Genomic DNA, 18,363 nt, shown 5'->3' on the forward strand with positions numbered 1-18,363 from the left:
GAATTTGTTTCTGTTTTTTGAGACAGAGTCTCACTGTGTCACCCAGCCTGTAATGCAGTGGCGCCATCTTGGCTAACTGCAATACTCCACCTTCCAGGTTCAAGTGATTCTCCTGCCTCAGCCTCCCAAGTAGCTGGGATTACAGCCGTGCGCTGCCGCGCCGGGCTAATTTTATATTTTTAGTAGAGCTGAGGTTTCGCCATGTTGACCAGGCCGGTCTCAAACTCCTAACCTCAAGTTATCCACCCACCTCAGTCTCCCAAAGTGGTGGGATTACAGATGTAAGCTACTGCACCTGGCCGAGAATGTTGAATTTGATCAGATGTTTTTAGATAAACATTGAGATCTCCATAATGTACCATTCTGATTCACTTGGTCCGCATCAGCTCCCTGCCTAGGTAATACCTACTACTTCCTTTAAGGCCTCGCATCTTGCCTTTATAAAAAGATTCTTCCATTCAGTCTCTCTTCTCTTGGTTTTGAATTAAATTTCATAGACTTCAGTAACTTTTATTTTGCTCCTCCGATAGGTTTACAAGATCCCTAGGAGGCAAGGGACCATATATAACTTAACCTTCTTTTATATTCCCTTGTATAAAACTGGGAATAACAGACACTCATCCCTTCTTCCTCTCTCCTTTTTTCTTTACATGTTTTATAGTGAAATTTTGGTTTACATTTTAAAAATACAAATGTTTCAAACTATTCAATACATGACAGTTGTACTGTCTTATTGTACAACCTGACTTTTCCTTATGAGCTTTTGAAATAACGCAAAATATTTTTACAGGAATATATCCTGAGAGGATCTCACAGTTGTAAATTATGCTGAACAACTAAGGCAAAATCTCCCTGTCTCTGGAAACGTAGCTGACTTCTGGCCTGTAGCAGGCCATGCAGTTTTTTTCTAAGTGTCAGTCAATAATATAGTAACTTTAAAACAACATAATTAGGAGTTCAGCCCGGTTAGTGTGACATTCTCTCTCCCACTCCCCCAACCCCCTTTCTCTCTCTCATACCTTTAAGTATTTTAGTTTTCAGTAAAGTTATTTTTGTTAACAGGTTAAAGGGTAAAGAGGGAAACACAATAAAAAAGGGTGGAGGCTGAAGACAACTGTTCAGTGACTGCCCTCTGTTTTGTGTTTCTGTAACTCAAGAAATTTAATCCAAATATGAGAATGAACAGTAATGCATATTTTTTGTTTATTTATTTGGTTTTGCTTTTTTGAAAATGCAATGTGATATACTTATTTGGTAGATCATTTTTGGCTTTTGTTGCTGCTGTGGTCTGGAGGGTATATCAGAATGTTACCTCAGACCCAGCTGTCTGATGAAAAGAAATGGGAGCCAGCAGGCTGGTTACCAGGTACAGGGTTCTTTTTGCTTGATGGGGAAGATAAAGTTCCACTCACCCGGAGTTGCCTGAATTTCATTCTTCTTCATTTTGTCTCTGCCATGGATAAGGTCTCATTGTAGCCTCTTGCTGAACTTGTACTTGTCCCAAGATTGGTAGTAGTTGAATCCTGAACTGCCTTTTGGAAGTAGTTATCTTAAAATGTGATGGTGAAGGATGGTAATGGCAATCAGTTTGTCAGACAGATTTCTTAGGGTACATGAGGTTGGAGAGGTATAAGACCTATGGCCAGGAACTCATCACATCTGTGCTGCCCTTTCCCTGAAGACGCGGTAGGGTATTTTAGCATAAGAATTTAGGAAGTCTTGGCTGGGCACAGTGGCTCACACCTGTAATCCCAGCACTTTGGGCCAAGGTGGGCGAATCACCTGAGATGATGATTTCGAGACCAGCCTGGCCAACATGGCAAAACCCCATCTCTACTAAAAATACAAAAATTAGCAGGGTGTGGTGGCACACACCTGTAGTTCCACCTACTTGGGAGGCTGAGCCAGGAGAATCGTGAGGTTGTGGTGAGCTGAGATTGCACCACTGCATTCCAGCCTGGCGACAGAGTGAGACTCCGTCGCAGACAAAAAAAAAAAGAAAATATTGGCAAGCCTTGGCCGGGCATGGGGGCTCATGACTGTAATTCCAGCACTTTGGGAGGCCAAGGCAGTCAAATCACTTGAGGCCAGGAGTTCGAGACCAGCCCAGCCAACATGGTGAAACCCTGTCTCCACTAAAAATACAAAAAAAAGTAGCTGGGCATGGTGGTGCTCGCCTGTAATCCCAACTCTCAGGAGACTGAGGCATGAGAATACTTGAACTCGGGAGATAGAGGTTGCAGCAAGCCGAGACCATGCTACTGTACTCCAGCCTGGGTGACAGAGTGAGACTCCATTAAAAAAAAAAAAAAAAATTAGGAAGGCTTGATACCTGTTTGAGACTTGGTTGATATCCTATGGCCGCAGCTTAGGGAATGATCCCCTGTATATTTCTGCCCTGGAAATAAATTTTATTCACATACTCTCCCAAGACTATAACAAGTTTCATCTTGTTATCTAAAATGGTATAGCCTGGGGTGGTGTGAGAGATGGCTTTTGGAGGAGAGTACTAAAGATGACTCCAGGTGTGCTCCTGGTGGTGTCATGCTTGATACTGCCTGGTCTTCTGTGTTACCTTCACAGAGCCTTCAACAGCCCTGCAGACATCTCAGATTTGTTGGGCCTCTGGACCTTTTAGAGTAATGCATGTTGTCTCCATTGTTGCCCTGAATATGCAAGCTTAGCCTTTTCAGTGTATCTTTTTTTGTTGTTTTTTTTTTTTGAGATGGAGTCTCGCTCTGTCGCCCAGGCTGGAGTGTAGTGGCCGAATCTCAGCTCACTGCAAGCTCCGCCTCCCGGGTTCATGCCATTCCCCTGCCTCAGCCTCCCGAGTAACTGGGACTACAGGCGCCGCCACCTCGCCCGGCTTGTTTTTGGTTTTTTTTTTTTTGTATTTTTAGTAGAGACGGGGTTTCACCGTGTTAGCCAGGATGGTCTCGATCTCTTGACCTCATGATCCACCCGTCTCGGCCTCCCAAAGTGCTGGGATTACAGGCTTGAGCCACCGTGCCCGGCCCTTTTTTTTTTTTTTTTTTTTTTTTTTTTTTTTTTTTTTTTTAGTTTTTATTTTACTTTAAGTTCCGGGATACATGTGCAGAATGTGCAGGTTTGTTACACAGGTAAATGTGTGCCATGGTGGTTTGCTGCACCTATCAAGCCATCACCTAGGTGTTAAGCCCCACATGCATTAGCTGTTTGTCCTGATGCTCTCCCTCCCTTTGGCCCCCGCCCCCACCAACAGACCCGGGTATGTGTTGTTCCCCTCCCTGCGGTCCATGTGTTCTCATTGTTCAACTCCCAGTTAGGCGTGAGAGCATGCGCTGCTTGGTTTTCTGTTCCTGTGTTAGTTTGCTGAGGATGATGGCTTCTAGCTTCATCCATGTTGCCGCAAAGGACATGATCTCATTCCTTTTTATGGCTGCATAGTATTCCATGGTGTACATGTACCACATTTTCTTTATCCAGTCTGTCATTGATGGGCATTTGGGTTGGTTCCACGTCTTCGCTATTGTAAATAGTGCTGCAGTAAACATAAGTGTGCATGTGTCTTTATAGTAGAATGATTTATATTCCTTTGGGTATATACCCAGTAATGGGATTGCTGAATCAAATGGTTTTTCTGCTTCTAGATCGTTGAGGAATCACCACCCTGTCTTCTATAATGGTTGTACTAATTTATATTCTCACCAACAGTGTAAGAGCATTCCTATTTCTCCACAGCCTTGCCAGCATCTGTTGTTTCTTTTTTTTTTTTTTTTTTTTTTTTTGAGACGGAGTCTCGCTGTGTCGCCCAGGCTGGAGTGCAGTGGCTGGATCTCAGCTCACTGCAAGCTCTGCCTCCCGGGTTTTTACGCCATTCTCCTGCCTCAGCCTCCCGAGTAGCCGGGACTACAGGCGCCCGCCACCTCGCCCGGCTAGTTTTTTGTATTTTTTAGTAGAGACAGGGTTTCACCGTGTTAGCCAGGATGGTCTCGAACTCCTGACCTCGTGATCCGCCCGTCTCGGCCTCCCAAAGTGCTGGGATTACAGGCTTGAGCCACCGCGCCCGGCCCAACATCTGTTGTTTCTTGACTTTTTAATAGTCACCATTCTGACTGGTATGAGATGGTATCTCATTGTGGTTTTGGTTTGCATTTCTCTAACGATCAGTGATGTTGAGCTTTTTTCCATATGTTTGTTGGCCACATAAATGTCTTCTTTTGAGAAGTGTCTGTCCATATCCTTTGCCCACTTTTTGATGGGCTTTTTTTCCCCCATTCTGTAGGTTGCACATTCACTCTGATGATAGTTTATTTTGCTGTGCAGAAACTCTTGAGTTTAATTAGATTCCATTTGTCAATTTTAGCTTTTGTTGCAGTTGCTTTTGGCATTTTCATCAAGAAATCTTTGTCCATGCCTATGTCCTGAATGGTATTGCCTAAGTTTTCTTTTAGGATTTTTATGGTTTTGGGTTTTGCATGTAAGTCTTTAATTCATCTTGAGTTAATTTCTGTATAAGGTGTAAGGAAGGGGTCCAGTTTCGGTTTTCTGCTTATGGCTAACCAGTTTTTTGAGCACCATGTGTTAAATAAGGAATCCTTTCTCCGTTGCTTGTTTTTGTCAGGTTTGTTGAAGATCAGATGGTTGTAGATATTTGGTGTTATTTCTGAGGTCTGTGTTCTGTTCCCTTGGTCTGTTTGTTGGTTTTGGTACCAGTAGCATGCTGTTTTGGTTACTGTAGCCTTGTAGTATAGTTTGAAGTCAGGTAATGTGATGCCTCCAGCTTCGTTCTTTTTGCTAGGATTGTCCTGGCTATTAGTATATCTGTTTAAATGGGTCTAGTAAGAAAACATCTCAGTTCATCAGCCTTTGACTTAACCTTGTTTTTTCTTCATATGAGCAGTGAAAATAAAATGGTTACAGAACTCTTAGAACTTTTTTCATTTTTAGAATGCTAGAGTATACAGTTTGTAAAACACTATTATTGGCAAGGCATGGTGGCTCATGTCTGTAATCCCAGCACTCTGGGAGTCTGACGTGATGAAACCCAATCTCTGCAAAAAATACGCAAAATCATCAGGATGTGGTGGCGGGTGTATATAATCCCAGCTACTCAGGAGGCTGAGGCAGGAGCATTGCTTGAACCCAGGAGGCAGAGGTTGTGGTGAGCCAAGGTCGCGCCACGGCACTCCAACCTGGGCGACAGAGCAAGACTCCATCTCAAAAAAAAAAAAAATTCTTATGGGTGGTATTGATGAGGTGTTAAGACTAGTATTACAGCTGCAGAAATTACCCTAGGGGATCAAAACAACAATGAAAAGAGTGTAGGAAGTCAGATAAAATCAAATCCTGGCATTTTCAGAAACTTTTGGTAGTTTAGAAAATAATTTCATTCGTTATGTTTGTAATAGTTTGATATTTAAGTCTAGGCTATGTCTAGCTAGGATCTGTTTGCTCATGGATAAAAGTCCTTCATCTCAGTTTTGATTTTAACCATTTTCTTTTTTATTTTGCTTAACCATTTTTCTTTTTTTAACCTCTGAGTGTGTGTGTGTGTGTGTGTGTGTGTGTGAGACAGACTTTTGCTCTGTCGCCCAGGCTGGAGTGCAGTGGCGCAATCTCAGCTCACCGAAACCTTTGCCTCCCAGATTCAAGCAATTCTCCTGCCTCAGCCTTCCAAGTAGATGGGATTACAGGTGGCCACCACCATGCCTGGCTAATTTTTTGTATTTTTAGTAGAGACGGGGTTTCACCACGTTGGCCAGGCTGGTCTCGAACTCCTGGCCTCAAGTGATCCGCCCTCCTGGGCCTCTCAAAGTGCTGGGATTATATGCATGGGCCACCGCACCCAGCCTTCTCTGATTCTTTACAGTATTACTGGTTTTGGTCTACTCTGTTTTACTTCTGTGTGAATTTCTGTTTAATTCTAGTGACTGGTTTTAAAGAGGCAAAGATTCCATCCTTAATAAAGCGGATGAGGCCAGGTACAGTGACTCACGCCTGTAATCCCAACACTTTGGGAGGCCAAAGTGGGCGGATCACTTGAGGTCAGGAGTTTGAGAAGACCAGCCTGACCAACGTGGAGAAACCCCATCTCTACTAAAAATACAAAATTAGCTGGGCGTGGTGGCACATGCCTGTAATCCCAGCTACTGGGGAGGCTGAGGCAGGAGAATGGCGTGAACCCGGGAGGTGGAGCTTGCAGTGAGCCGAGATCACGCCACTGCACTCCAGACTGGGCAACAGAGCGAGACTCTGTCTCAAAAAGAAAGAAAGAAAGAGAGAGAGACAGAGAGAAAGAGAGACAGAGAGAAAGAGAGAAAGCAAGCTGATGAAAATCTACTCTAGGTCAACTGAAATTACTAGCAAGCCCTAGAAGCACTCTTTAGGCTGTTAGAACCAAGAATTTTGTGGGTTTTTATTTTGTTTTGTTTGTTGTTTTTTTGAGAGAGGGTCTTGCTCTGATAGACAGTCTAGAATGCAGTGGCTTACTCATAGCTTGCGACAACCTCAACCTGCCAGGCTCAAGCCATTCTCCTGCCTCAGCCTACCAAAGTGCTGGGATTACAGGCGTGAGCCACTGCCACCTGCTGAGGTTCTTCAGTCTTTACTTATTTCTTACTTTTAGTAATAGTGGTAAACCTTGCTGAAGTTAAAGGTTCTGCATTAACTGGATCAAGTTGTTGGCTTAAATTTTGAGAGGCAGGGCATCAAAGGTGGTAGTGCTAAAATTCTCTGGATGTTTTTTTATGTTGTTGGTTTTTTTTTTTTTTTGGAGACAGTCTCGCTCTGTTGCCCAGGCTGGAGTACAGTGGCGCAGTCTTAGCTCACTGCAACCTCCACCTCCCAGGTTCAAGCAATTCTGCCTCAGTCTTCCAAGTAGCTGGGACTATAGGCGCATGCCACCACACCTGGCTAATTTTTGTATTTTTAGTAGAGACGGAGTTTCACCATGTTGGCCAGGCTGGTCTCGAACTCCTGACCTCAGGTGATTTGCCCACCTCGGCCTCCCAAATTGCTGGAATTACAGGTGTGAACCACCACGCCCAGCTGGAATTCTTTCCCTAACCCTGACAATATTACTTACCTGATACGTGGCTAGAAGTGTGGCTGTGGCTACATTGCTGGTAGGAGAATATATATATATTTTATTTATTTATATTTTTTATTATTATTATTATTTTTTGAGACGGAGTCTCACTCTGTCACCCAGGCTGGAGTGCAGTGGTGCAATCTTGACTCACTGCAAGCTCCACCTCCCGGGTTCATGCCATTCTTTGGATGCCTCAGACTCCTGAGTAGCTGGGACTACAGGCACCCGCCACTACACCTGTCTAATTTTTTGTATTTTTAGTAGAGACAGGGTTTCACCTTGTTAGCCAGGATGGTCTCGATCTCCTGACCTCGTGATCCACCCACCTTGGCCTCTCAAAGTGCTGGTATTGCAGGCGTGAGCCACCACGCCCGGCCGAGAATAGAATTTAATAGAACTAAAACAGTGTTATTATTTCTATGAAAAAACAAAAACAAAAAACCTGTACTGCTGTACTTTTATGGTTGTTTTAGAATGTGCTCCTTCTTCTTTAAAAAAAAAAAAGATTAACTGTGAAACAGCCTCAGGTCTTCAGGAGGTATTCCAGAAGAAGGCATTGTTATCCTAAGAATGGTAGTTCCATGCGTGTTATTGCACTTGAAGACCTTTCAGTAGGGCCTGATGTGGAGGCGGAAGAAGTGGTACTGAAGATTCTGTCCTACTGATTTTAAGAAGGAAAAGGGAGTAATCATTTTTCTTATTTTTCCTTTAATATTATCTTTCCTTTACCTGGAAAAGTGTCACCATTTAACTTTTCCTTTACAAAAAAATGTTCCTTAAGACCGTAATTGTTGGCCTGGCATGGTAGCTCATGCCCATAATCCTAGCACTCTGGGAGGCCAAGGTGGGAGGATCTCTTGAGCCCAGGAGTTTGAGACAAGCCTGGGCAACATGGCAAAACCCTGTCTCTACAGAACAACAACAAAAAAAATGCCCTACATGGTGGCATGCACCTGTGGTCCCAGCTACTCAGGAGGCTGAGGTGGGAGGATCACTTGAGCCCGGAGGGGTTGAGGCTGCAGTGAGCCATGATTGTGCCATTGCACTCCAGCCTGGGAGACAGAGCTTGAGACCATTTCTCAGAAAAAAAAAAAGATTATAGTTGTTGTAATTTGTATATATGTTACACATATGTATTATGTGTTATGTGAGCTTTATTGTTTGAAGCTGTGTAGTGTGTTTTCAGGCAGAGTTTCAGGCATTAGGACTTGACCCCAAAATAGCAATTGAGCTAATAGAGTTTGGTAGGAACATTAAGTATTTAAGAATAATATATATGATTTCTTTTTTTTTTTCTTTTTTTTTTTTTTTTTGAGACGGAGTCTCGCTCTGTCGCCCAGCCCAGGCTGGAGTGCAGTGGCGCGATCTCGGCTCACTGCAAGCTCCGCCTCCCGGGTTCACGCCATTCTCCTGCCTCAGCCTCCCGAGTAGCTGGGACTACAGGCGCCCACAACCGCGCCCGGCTAATTTTTTGTATTTTTAGTAGAGACGGGGTTTCACCGTGGTCTCGATCTCTTGACCTTGTGATCCGCCCGCCTCGGCCTCCCAAAGTGCTGGGATTACAGGCGTGAGCCACCGCGCCCGGCCAATATATATGATTTCTTGACATATTCTTCTTTATTTGCTTGAAGTTTGTTTTTTATATTAAAAGAAAATGAAGCTAAGAAATAAATGTGTTGCAGCCTTTTTTTCCTCTTACTACTTTGGAATGCAGGGTTTTTTTTGTTTTTTTTTTTTTTACTTTTTGGAGACAGGGACTCACTTTGTCACCCAGGCTGGAGTGCAGGTGGTGCAATGACAGTTCACTGCAGACTTGACCTCCCAGGCTCAGGTGATCCTGCCACCACACCCAGCTAATTTTTTGTACTTTTTGTAAAGAAGGGTTTTGGCCATGTTGCCCAGGCAAGTCTCAAACTCCTGGCCTTGAGCGATCCGCCCAACTTGGCCTCCCGAAGTGCTGGGATTACAGGTGTGAACCACCATGTCCAGCCAGGATGCAACACTCTAACAAAAGGAAAATTTATTTTTGTTGAAGGTTTGTAGTACAGGCTTTGACAAAAGAAGATATTTGATTGCACCTCGTGAGAGAGCCATTGCCTTCTTAACATTGACTTGGGGTCAGGCGCAGTAGCTCACATCTGTAATCCTAGCACTTTGGGAGGCCGAGGCGGGCAGATCACTTGAGGTCAAGAGTTCGACACCAGCCTGACCAACGTGGCGAAACCCTGTCTCTACTAAAAATACAGAAATTAGCTGGGTATGGTGGTATGTGCCTGTAATCCCACCTACTCAGGAGGCTAAGGCAGGAGAATTGTTTGAGCCCGGGAGGCGGAGGTTGCAGTGAGTCGAGATCGACCCACTGTACTCCAGCCTGGGTGACAGAGTGCAACCCCTGTCTCCAAAAAATATGTATGTATATTGATTTGGAAGGCCCAAGTATAATTACTTGGTGGAAATCAAAAAGTAGAGTCAGCTCTGTGTAAAGAAGATACTTCAGCATGAATGGAGTTAGCCATTAGTAGAAACAGGCCAGAAGGAAGGTACAAGCTGTAGTATGAGTAACACACAGACACAGACACAGACTTGTAATAACATTAAGATTTACCTCTCCTCAATGTCTTTGATGTGATTGTCTAACACTGTAATTATTTTTAATTACTGTTATTATTTTTTGAGACAGAGTCTTTCTGTGTTGCCGAGACTGGAGTGCAGTGGTGCAATCTCGGCTCACTGCAACCTCTGCCTCCCAGGTTCAAGCAATTCTCCTGCCTCAGCCTCCCAAGTAGCTGGAATTACCGGCACCTGCCACCATGCTCGGCTAATTTTTGTATTTGTAGTAGGGACAGGTTTTCACCATGTTGACCAGGCTGGTCTTGAACTACTACTACTTTTTTTGTTTGTTTGTTTGTTTTTTGAGACAGTCTTGCTCTGTCACCCAGGCGGGAGTGCAGTTGCACAATCTTGGCTTACTGCAAGCTCCGCCTCCCAGGTTCACACCATTCTCCTGCCTCAGCCTCCCGAGTAGCTGGGACTATAGGCGCCCACCGCCATGCGCAGCTAATTTTTTTTTATTTTTAGTAGAGATGGGGTTTCACTGTGTTAGCCAGGATGGTCTGGATCTCCTGACCTTGTGATCTGCCTGCCTTGGCCTCCCAAAGTGCTGGGATTATAGGCTCACGTGAGCCACCGCTCCCAGCCTCTGGTCTTGAACTTCTGACCTTGTGATCTGCCCACCTCAGCCTTCCAAAGTACTGAGATTACAGGCATGAGCCACTGCGCCCGGCCTAACCCTGTAATTATTATACGTTGATTTTTGGCATGCTGATAGTTACCTGGAACATAAAGTGTTTGCTGGTAATTCCCTGTTATCTTTGTTTGCTGATTTGTTTTAAACATACCATTGAGTTAAAGTCAGTAATCCCACCAGTTCTACAATACTACTGGAGCGTGTTTTGTATTGTTTTTTGAGATGGAGTTTTCGCTGTTGTTGCCCAGGCTAGAGTGCAGTGGCACGAACTGGGCTCACCACAACCTCTGCCTCCCAGGTTCAAGTGATTTTCCTGCCTCAGTCTCCCAAGTAGGTGGGATTATAGGCATGTGCCACCACGCCTGGCCTTTTTTTTTTTTTTTTTTTTGAGAAGAAATCTTGCTCTGTTGCCCAGGCTAGAGTGCAGTGACAGAATCTCGGCTCACTGCAATCTCCACCTCCCAGGTTCAAGCAATTCTTCTGCCTTGGCCTCCCAAGTAGCTGGGATTACAGGCATGTGTCACCACACCAGCTAATTTTTGTATTTTTAGCAGAGATGGGCTTTTCACCATATTGGCCAGGCTGGTCTCCAACTCATGACCTCGTGATCTATATCTATATATCTATCTATATATCTCTGTCTATCTGTCTGTCTGTCTGGCTGTCTATCTATCTATCTATCTGGCCCAAAACATTTTTGGTCCCAAGCATTTTGTATAAAGGGTACTCAGACTGTATAAGGCAAACATGAAAAGGCTAATTCAGCTTCTCTAACCTTCAAGTTCTAATTCTAAATGAATGTCTCATTCTACGACAGTAGACTAAGTTTATAGTGTATGATTTCTTTTTTTCACCGACTCCAGTGGTTCAAAGTTATTTCTAATATGAAAATACTTTAGTTTTCTCAAAACTTTTCTCTGCAAAACTAAATTCCAGCTGTCAGCCTTTGAGTGTATAACAAGTAGTAAAGAAAGACTAAATGTAAATGTTAGCAAAATTGATGATTGCTGTCACAGAGCCATAGCTTGATCTATAGAGTGCCTACAGCTTGTGAGGTAAGCAACACATTTGAAACTTATAAATATGTAATTTCTCTTCTGATGTTAAAAAAAAAAAAAAAAGAAAAACTTATAACTAAGAATATAATATTATGGATGTACTATGACAGAGGCTAAAAGTTCTGAGGGCTTTGCGGGGGTGTCCTTTTTAATGAAATACTTGTATGATTTGAAAGGGAATACTCTCAAGAGTATCTTGGCTTAATGAGATTTTAAATAAATTCTATTTCTTCAAAATAGAAATGAGGTCTTTTTTTTAGGAGTCATTTGAATTTGTTTTCTTTCAGAAATCGAGCTATAGCAGATTATCTTCGTTCAAATGGCTATGAAGAGGCATATTCAGTTTTTAAAAAGGAAGCTGAATTAGATATGGTATGTTTTACTTTTTAACAATTCTTCAAAGTAGAGTTAATGAGTGGATTTTTACTCAGGTATCTGTAGTTAACAGTTATGCACAATTTTGTCATTTGTTACTGTGGTCTACTTGGTAGTGAACTTGATTTTCACTCCCTTTTTTTATTTTTTATTTTTATTTTTGAGATGGAGTCTCGCTTTGTCTCCCAGGCTGGCGTGCAATGGCGTGATCTCGGCTCACTGCAACCTCTGCCTCCCAGGTTCAAGTGATTCTCCTACCTCAGCCTTCCGAGTAGCTGGGATTACAGGCGCGCACCACCACACCCATCTAATTTTTGTATTTTTAGTAGAGATGGGGTCTCGCCATGTTGGCCAGGCTGGTCTTGAACTCCTGACCTCAGGTGATCCACCCTTCTCAGCCTCCCAAAGTGCTGGGATTACAGGTGAGCCACCGTGTCCAGCCACTCCCTTTTTTTATAATCAGATTTTTAGTAATGTTTGGGATTAAAGATGAGTAATCTTTGGCTTGAGGATCATAGTTAAGCCATTCTTAAAAGGTTCTAACTTTATTTTCTCTAGAATGAAGAATTAGATAAAAAGTATGCTGGTCTTTTGGAAAAAAAATGGACATCTGTTATTAGGTTACAGAAGAAGGTAACTAAGTCTTGTTTCTTTAAAATTAGTTGTATTCAGTTATATAAACTTTCTGAAAATAACTATTCATCTGCATTAATTAATAATTGCATCTAATCTTTAAAAAGCAAATAAAAATACATTTTCTGTGCTTTATGAAAAGTATGACCTAGGCATATTATTGCAGATACATGGTAACTCGCATATCCGGAGTTGCTGACTGGGTGGAATCTGCATAGTCCTGACTTGGAGGAATTGATACTGAAAGAACTCATTTGTGCACTTAGAAGGAAAGAACACATGGAGCCATTGTGATTGATGCTGGGAAAAGAGCACTACAGTGTGCTCTTAGACAAGTCATTTTTATCTCTGAGCTTTTCTTCTTATCTGTAAATACAACAAATAATATTCCAGTCCTAAAATGTATACTTCATAGGCAAAGTTAGAATAAGTAAATAACATTGTTATGAGTTGATCATTTATTACGAAGCTCTTAGAAAAGTGCTTAGCACATAGTAGATGCTCAATAAATATTAGCTTTTATTATTAATATGATTACCATATATAATGTGGTTTGGAAAGAACTTACTAAGAGTAGCAGCCTTAGAGGGACCAAGGCAAATTCACTGCCCTTCTTTGATTAGAAGACTCTGTCACCAGATATAAATTGAAGTTTTTCTTTGTGTTAAAGAGTTAAGGCAATTGTACTGAATTTTTCTCAGTTTTTAGTTTCCTCATGACTTAGGTTTTGATGCTGTATAAAATAAATAATTTTCATTTAAATTTGACAAATGCTTGGAGATTACTGAAATTTTTTCAAGTATCCTGCATATATAGTTGCAAAATGCAGTTTTTTTAAATGTCACATGCTATTTTTATTGAAATCTATCTGTACGTAACTACATGCTCTTTTTCAAGGTTATGGAATTAGAATCAAAGCTAAATGAAGCAAAAGAAGAATTTACGTCAGGTGGACCTCTTGGTCAGAAACGAGACCCAAAAGAATGGATTCCCCGTCCGCCAGAAAAATATGCATTGAGTGGTCACAGGAGTCCAGTCACTCGAGTCATTTTCCATCCTGTGTTCAGTGTTATGGTCTCTGCTTCAGAGGATGCTACTATTAAGGTAATTTTTTGCTAAAAGCAGACTTAAAGTTAATAGGGTGAAGAAAATTAAAAGATCCTGAAAATAAGCCGGGCGCGGTGGCTCAAGCCTGTAATCCCAGCACTTTGGGAGGCTGAGGTGGATCACGAGGTCAGGAGATTGAGACCATCCTGGCTAACACGGTGAAACCCCGTCTCTAATAAAAAAAATACGAAAAAATAGCCGGGCGAGGTGGCGGGCGCCTGTAGTCCCAGCTACTCAGGAGGCTGAGGCAGGAGAATGGCGTGAACCCGGGAGGCAGAGCTTGCAGTGAGCTGAGATCCGGCCACTGCACTCCAGCCTGGGCGACAGAGCGAGACTCCGTCTCAAAAAAAAAGATCCTGAAAATGAGGGCCTATGCAGAGGGACAGGAGGTACTCTTTGAAATGTAGTGATTTGGTTCTGAATCTTAAAGACAGAATTGGAATAAAATACCATTGTGGCTCCTGAGAGGCATGCTGCCAGGTAAGTTCGATGGTGAATTTGAGAAAGTCGGGTGTCACTAACTGAGTTGATGTCAGTAGATCACCTTGTGCTTGAACAGTTTTTGTTCTTAGAGGATGAAAAGTGTGTGCCTTACCTTTAAACAGAGGTTGTGTGTGAAATACCATTTGACAAAACTAGTAATTGATAGGGTGAATCTTTACTGCAAACGAATTCAGTAGAGGATTCATTTAAATTGGACTTTCCTTGATGTATTTAAAATTGGCTTTCCAGGAGTAGGGGAATATAAGAGCTTTTCATTTTATAAATTATATATTTCATTAAAAAATTTTTTTTCACAGTAAACATATAATACCTTTTAATGTTGTGCTTTTTTAATTAGGAAAAGAGTTGTTTTTAAGTTGCCTTTGTTCCAGACACAGTAAAATGACAGTTGTATAAACCTCCTACAGAAAGATAAGATAGTTGCAATATAGGTAGATTTAGGTAGGTCTCTCTATACTAAGGGTTGTTTCAAAGTAAGTTAGTTACAGATATTAAGTTTCATTTACAAAAGTGTAACCAATCGGCGCAGTGGCTCACGCCTGTAATCCCAACACTTTGGAAGGCCAAGGCGGGTGGATCATGAGGTCAGGAGATCAAGACCATCCTGGCTAACATGATGAAACCCCATCTCTACTAAAAATACAAAAAAATTAGCCGGACGTGGTCGTGGGCGCCTATAGTCCCACCTACTCGGAAGGCTGAGGCAGGAGAATGGCGTGAACCCGGGAGGCAGAGCTTGCAGTGAGCCGAGATCACGCCACTGCACTCCAGTCTGGGTGACAGAGCAAGACTCTGTCTCCAAAAAAAAAAAGTATAACTAAGAAAATGTGAGTAGATTGTATATGTCATATAGCAGTTCAGCATAAAATGTAGGCATAGGCCTGGCGTGGTGGCTCAAGCCTGTAATCCCAGCACTTTGGGAGGCCGAGGCGGGTGGATCACAAGGTCAGGAGATCAAGACCATCCTGGCAAACACAGTGAAACCCCGTCTCTACTAAAAATACAAAAAAATTAGCTGGGTATGGTGGCGGGCTCCTGTAGTCCCAGCTACTCAGGAGGCTGAGGCAGGAGAATGGTGAGAACCCAGGAGGCGGAGCTTGCAGTGAGCCAAGCTCGCGCCACTGCACTCCAGCCTGGAGGGCAGAGCAAGACTCCATCTCAAAAAAGAAAAAATAAATACAGGCATAATTTAAATGCGACTGTACTTAACTAGTTCTTCAAATTAAACATTGTTTTACAGTGTGTTTATGTGATTTCTTTAGTTTCTAAATCAGTGACTTGCACCCTGTGGGCTTGTGATTTAGGAGGGTGGCTGTGGAGTCATTGTAAGGGAGTCTTACATTCATACAAGCATCATGGATTTCTAGAGGGTAAAATAATTATATGCCTAATACATTAATATACTCCATTTTAAAAAATAGGTAGACATGCATTTAAATTTTTTTCATGATAGTCTTTCATCGTTATGTACTAAAACACTACAACTGCTCTTGTGAGGTTTGGGATAGAGGTAGACATTCTTTAATAGATGGAAAATTGGCCAGCCGTGGTGGCTCATGCCTGTAATTCCAGCACTTTGGGAGACTGAGGCGGGTGGATCACGAGGTCAGGAGTTCAAGACCAGCCTGGCCAAATGGTGAAACTCTGTCTCTACCAAAAATACAAAAATTAGTCGGGTGTGGTGATGGGCACCTGTATTCCCAGCTACTCGGGAGGCTGAGGCAGGAGAATTTCTTGAAGTCCGGGAGGTGGAGGTTGCAGTGAGCCGAGATTGCGCCACTGCACTCCAGCCTGGGCAACAGAGCAAGACTGTCTCAAAAGAAAAAAAAAAAAGGTGGAAAATCTAGAATCTAGGCTTAACTGTTGATTTTATAACAGTATTATAAAAGCATAAATAGAACTGTAAATGTACCCCCTTAAAATGTATCTATTAAGTCTGATTTAAAATTATTACAAATGGAAGTTTTAGAACTTTTTATTTGTAATCATACCACGTATCACAGCAACTACTTAGAGTCCACCCTTCAACTTGGTCTTTTTATTTTTATTTTTTTCTGGCCACAGGAAACCTCCTCATACCATTTAGTCTTTAAATGTGCACACATGTGGTTGTTTCATTAATGAAGTAGTTATATATGGTTTTGTTAACTTTTGACTGATTTATTTTAGAAATACTTTTCTTTGTTTCTAATGAATCATCATTTTAGTAACTTTAAGCTGATCATCTTATTTATATAGAGAGGCTTTGTAGGATAGTTAGTGGTCAGGGGCACTGGCTCTGGGTTCAAATCCTGGCTCTACCACTCAATAGTTAATGTGATTATGGGCAAGTTAACTTTTTGTGGCTTTCTTGATTTATTAAATGAAGATTATTAATAAATACCTACTTTGTAGGGTCTGGGGGAGGATTAAATGATTTAGGACATGGAAGCTGTTTAAAACAGTTTTTGCTGGCCAGATTCCAGAGGAGCACTCAGTGTCAGCAGTGTATCAGCATCAGTAACAAGCTGTCCTCTTTTGGACTTCGCCTCCCGAGTAGCTGGGATTGCAGGCACCCGCCACCACGCCCAGCTAATTTTTGTATTTTTAGTAGAGATGGGGTTTCACCATCTTGGTCAGGCTGGTCTCAAACTCCTGACCTCATGATCCACCTGCCTCAGCCTCCCAAAGTGCTGGAATTACAGTCGTGAGCCACTGTGCCTGGCCAGCTAAGTTATTTTTAAATGACAACTGCAATAGAATGATTTTCCAAAATACTCAAAGGACAACATACAAAAAGTGTTTTGTAATTTTATGACTATCTTGGGCAAAGGGGTTGATACAGTTAAGGCTCAATTTTCTTATTTAAAAATATCTGTGTGGTCAGGTGCTGTGGCTCAGATGCCTGTAATCCCAGCACTTTGGGAAGCTGAGGCGGGAGGATCACTTGAGTCCAAGAGTTGGAGGCCAGCCTGGGCAACAAAGTGAGACCTCGTCTCTATTAAATAAGCAAATAAATAAATAACTGTATTATATTCTGCAGTGTAAAAGTAATGCATATGTAATGAATGTAACAGAACAATGCCTGGCAAATAGATGGTAAGGGCTCAATAAACTGTTGCTGATATTATAATTATTAATAACAATAAAATTGTCTTAAATAATGTCTTACATGCATTTGATGAATAAAACTGGTTTCTTTTAAAAACATTCAGTTGTCATCAACCTTTGAACAATAATTTATGAAAAATATTATAGAGGGATGTATATTTAGACCAGTTCATGACAGTATTTTTAATTACATTATTTAAATTTTTAGATTGATTTTTCTGATTGTCATTTAGAGCTAATTTATTTTGAGATGCTCTGTTGCCCAGGCTGCAGTGCAGTGGTGCGATCTTGGCTCACTGCAACCTCTGCTTCCTACGTTTAGGCAATTCTCTTGCCTCAGCCTTCTGAGTAGCTGAGACTACAGACGTGCGCCCCTAAACCTGGCTAAATTTTTTGTATTTTTAGTAGACACGGGATTTCGCCTTGTTGGCCAGGCAGGCTAATTTCTAACTCCTGACCTCAAGTGATCCACCCGCCTTGGCCTCCCAAAGTACTGGGATTACAGGTGTGAGCCACCGTGCCCGGCTAGAACTAATTTAAACATGGAGAAAGAAGAGGTGAGCTGAGAGGATCGCCTGAGCCTGGAAGGTCAAGGCTGCAGTGAGCTATGGTCATGGCACTGCACTCAAGTCTGGGCAACGAAGCGAGACCCTATCTCTAAAAGATAAGTAAATAAACAGCAAACAAAACTCAAAAATATGTTCAACTAATAAGCAATTGAAAGATTGCCGGCTGGGCGCGGTGGCTCAAGCCTGTAATCCCAGCACTTTGGGAGACCGAGACAGGCGGATCACAAGGTCAGGAGATCGAGACCATCCTGGCTAACATGGTGAAACCCTGTCTCTACTAAAAAATACAAAAAACTAGCCGGGTGAGGTGGTGGGCGCCTGTAGTCCCAGCTACTCAGGAGGCTGAGTCAGGAGAACGGCGTAAACCCGGGAGGCGGAGCTTGCAGTGAACTGAGATCTGGCCACTGCAGTACAGCCTGGGCGACAGAGCGAGACTCCGTCTCAAAAAAAAAAAAAAGAAAGATTACCAACTTTTTTTGTGTGTGAAACAAGGTCTCATTCTGTTGCCTTGGCTGAAGTACAGTGGCACAGTCATGGCTCACTGCAGCCTCGGCCTCCCCAGACTCAAGCTATCCTCCCACCACAGCCTCCTCAGTAACTGGGACTATAGGCATGTGCCACTATGCCCAGCTGATTTTTTATTTTTTGTAGAGAGGGGATCTTGCCATGTTGCCCAGGTGTCAAACTCCTGAGCTCAAGCAGTTCTCC

At 42.5% G+C, this 18,363-nt stretch overlaps 1 protein-coding gene across 2 annotated transcripts in view; it reads left to right on the forward strand.

Moving 5' to 3' along the window:
- LOC105471766 (platelet activating factor acetylhydrolase 1b regulatory subunit 1) overlaps nucleotides 1-18,363 on the forward strand; it is a 106,238-nt gene that overhangs the window by 69,408 nt on the left and 18,467 nt on the right. For both annotated transcript variants that reach the window (XM_011724479.2, XM_071082126.1), the window contains exons 3-5: nucleotides 11,665-11,749; nucleotides 12,311-12,385; nucleotides 13,283-13,489. In XM_011724479.2, coding sequence (XP_011722781.1) covers nucleotides 11,665-11,749; nucleotides 12,311-12,385; nucleotides 13,283-13,489 — 367 coding nt within the window. The remainder of the gene's footprint in view (nucleotides 1-11,664; nucleotides 11,750-12,310; nucleotides 12,386-13,282; nucleotides 13,490-18,363) is intronic.

Source organism: Macaca nemestrina, chromosome 17 (assembly GCF_043159975.1).
Source record: "Macaca nemestrina isolate mMacNem1 chromosome 17, mMacNem.hap1, whole genome shotgun sequence".
Classification (NCBI taxonomy): Eukaryota; Metazoa; Chordata; class Mammalia; order Primates; family Cercopithecidae; genus Macaca; species Macaca nemestrina.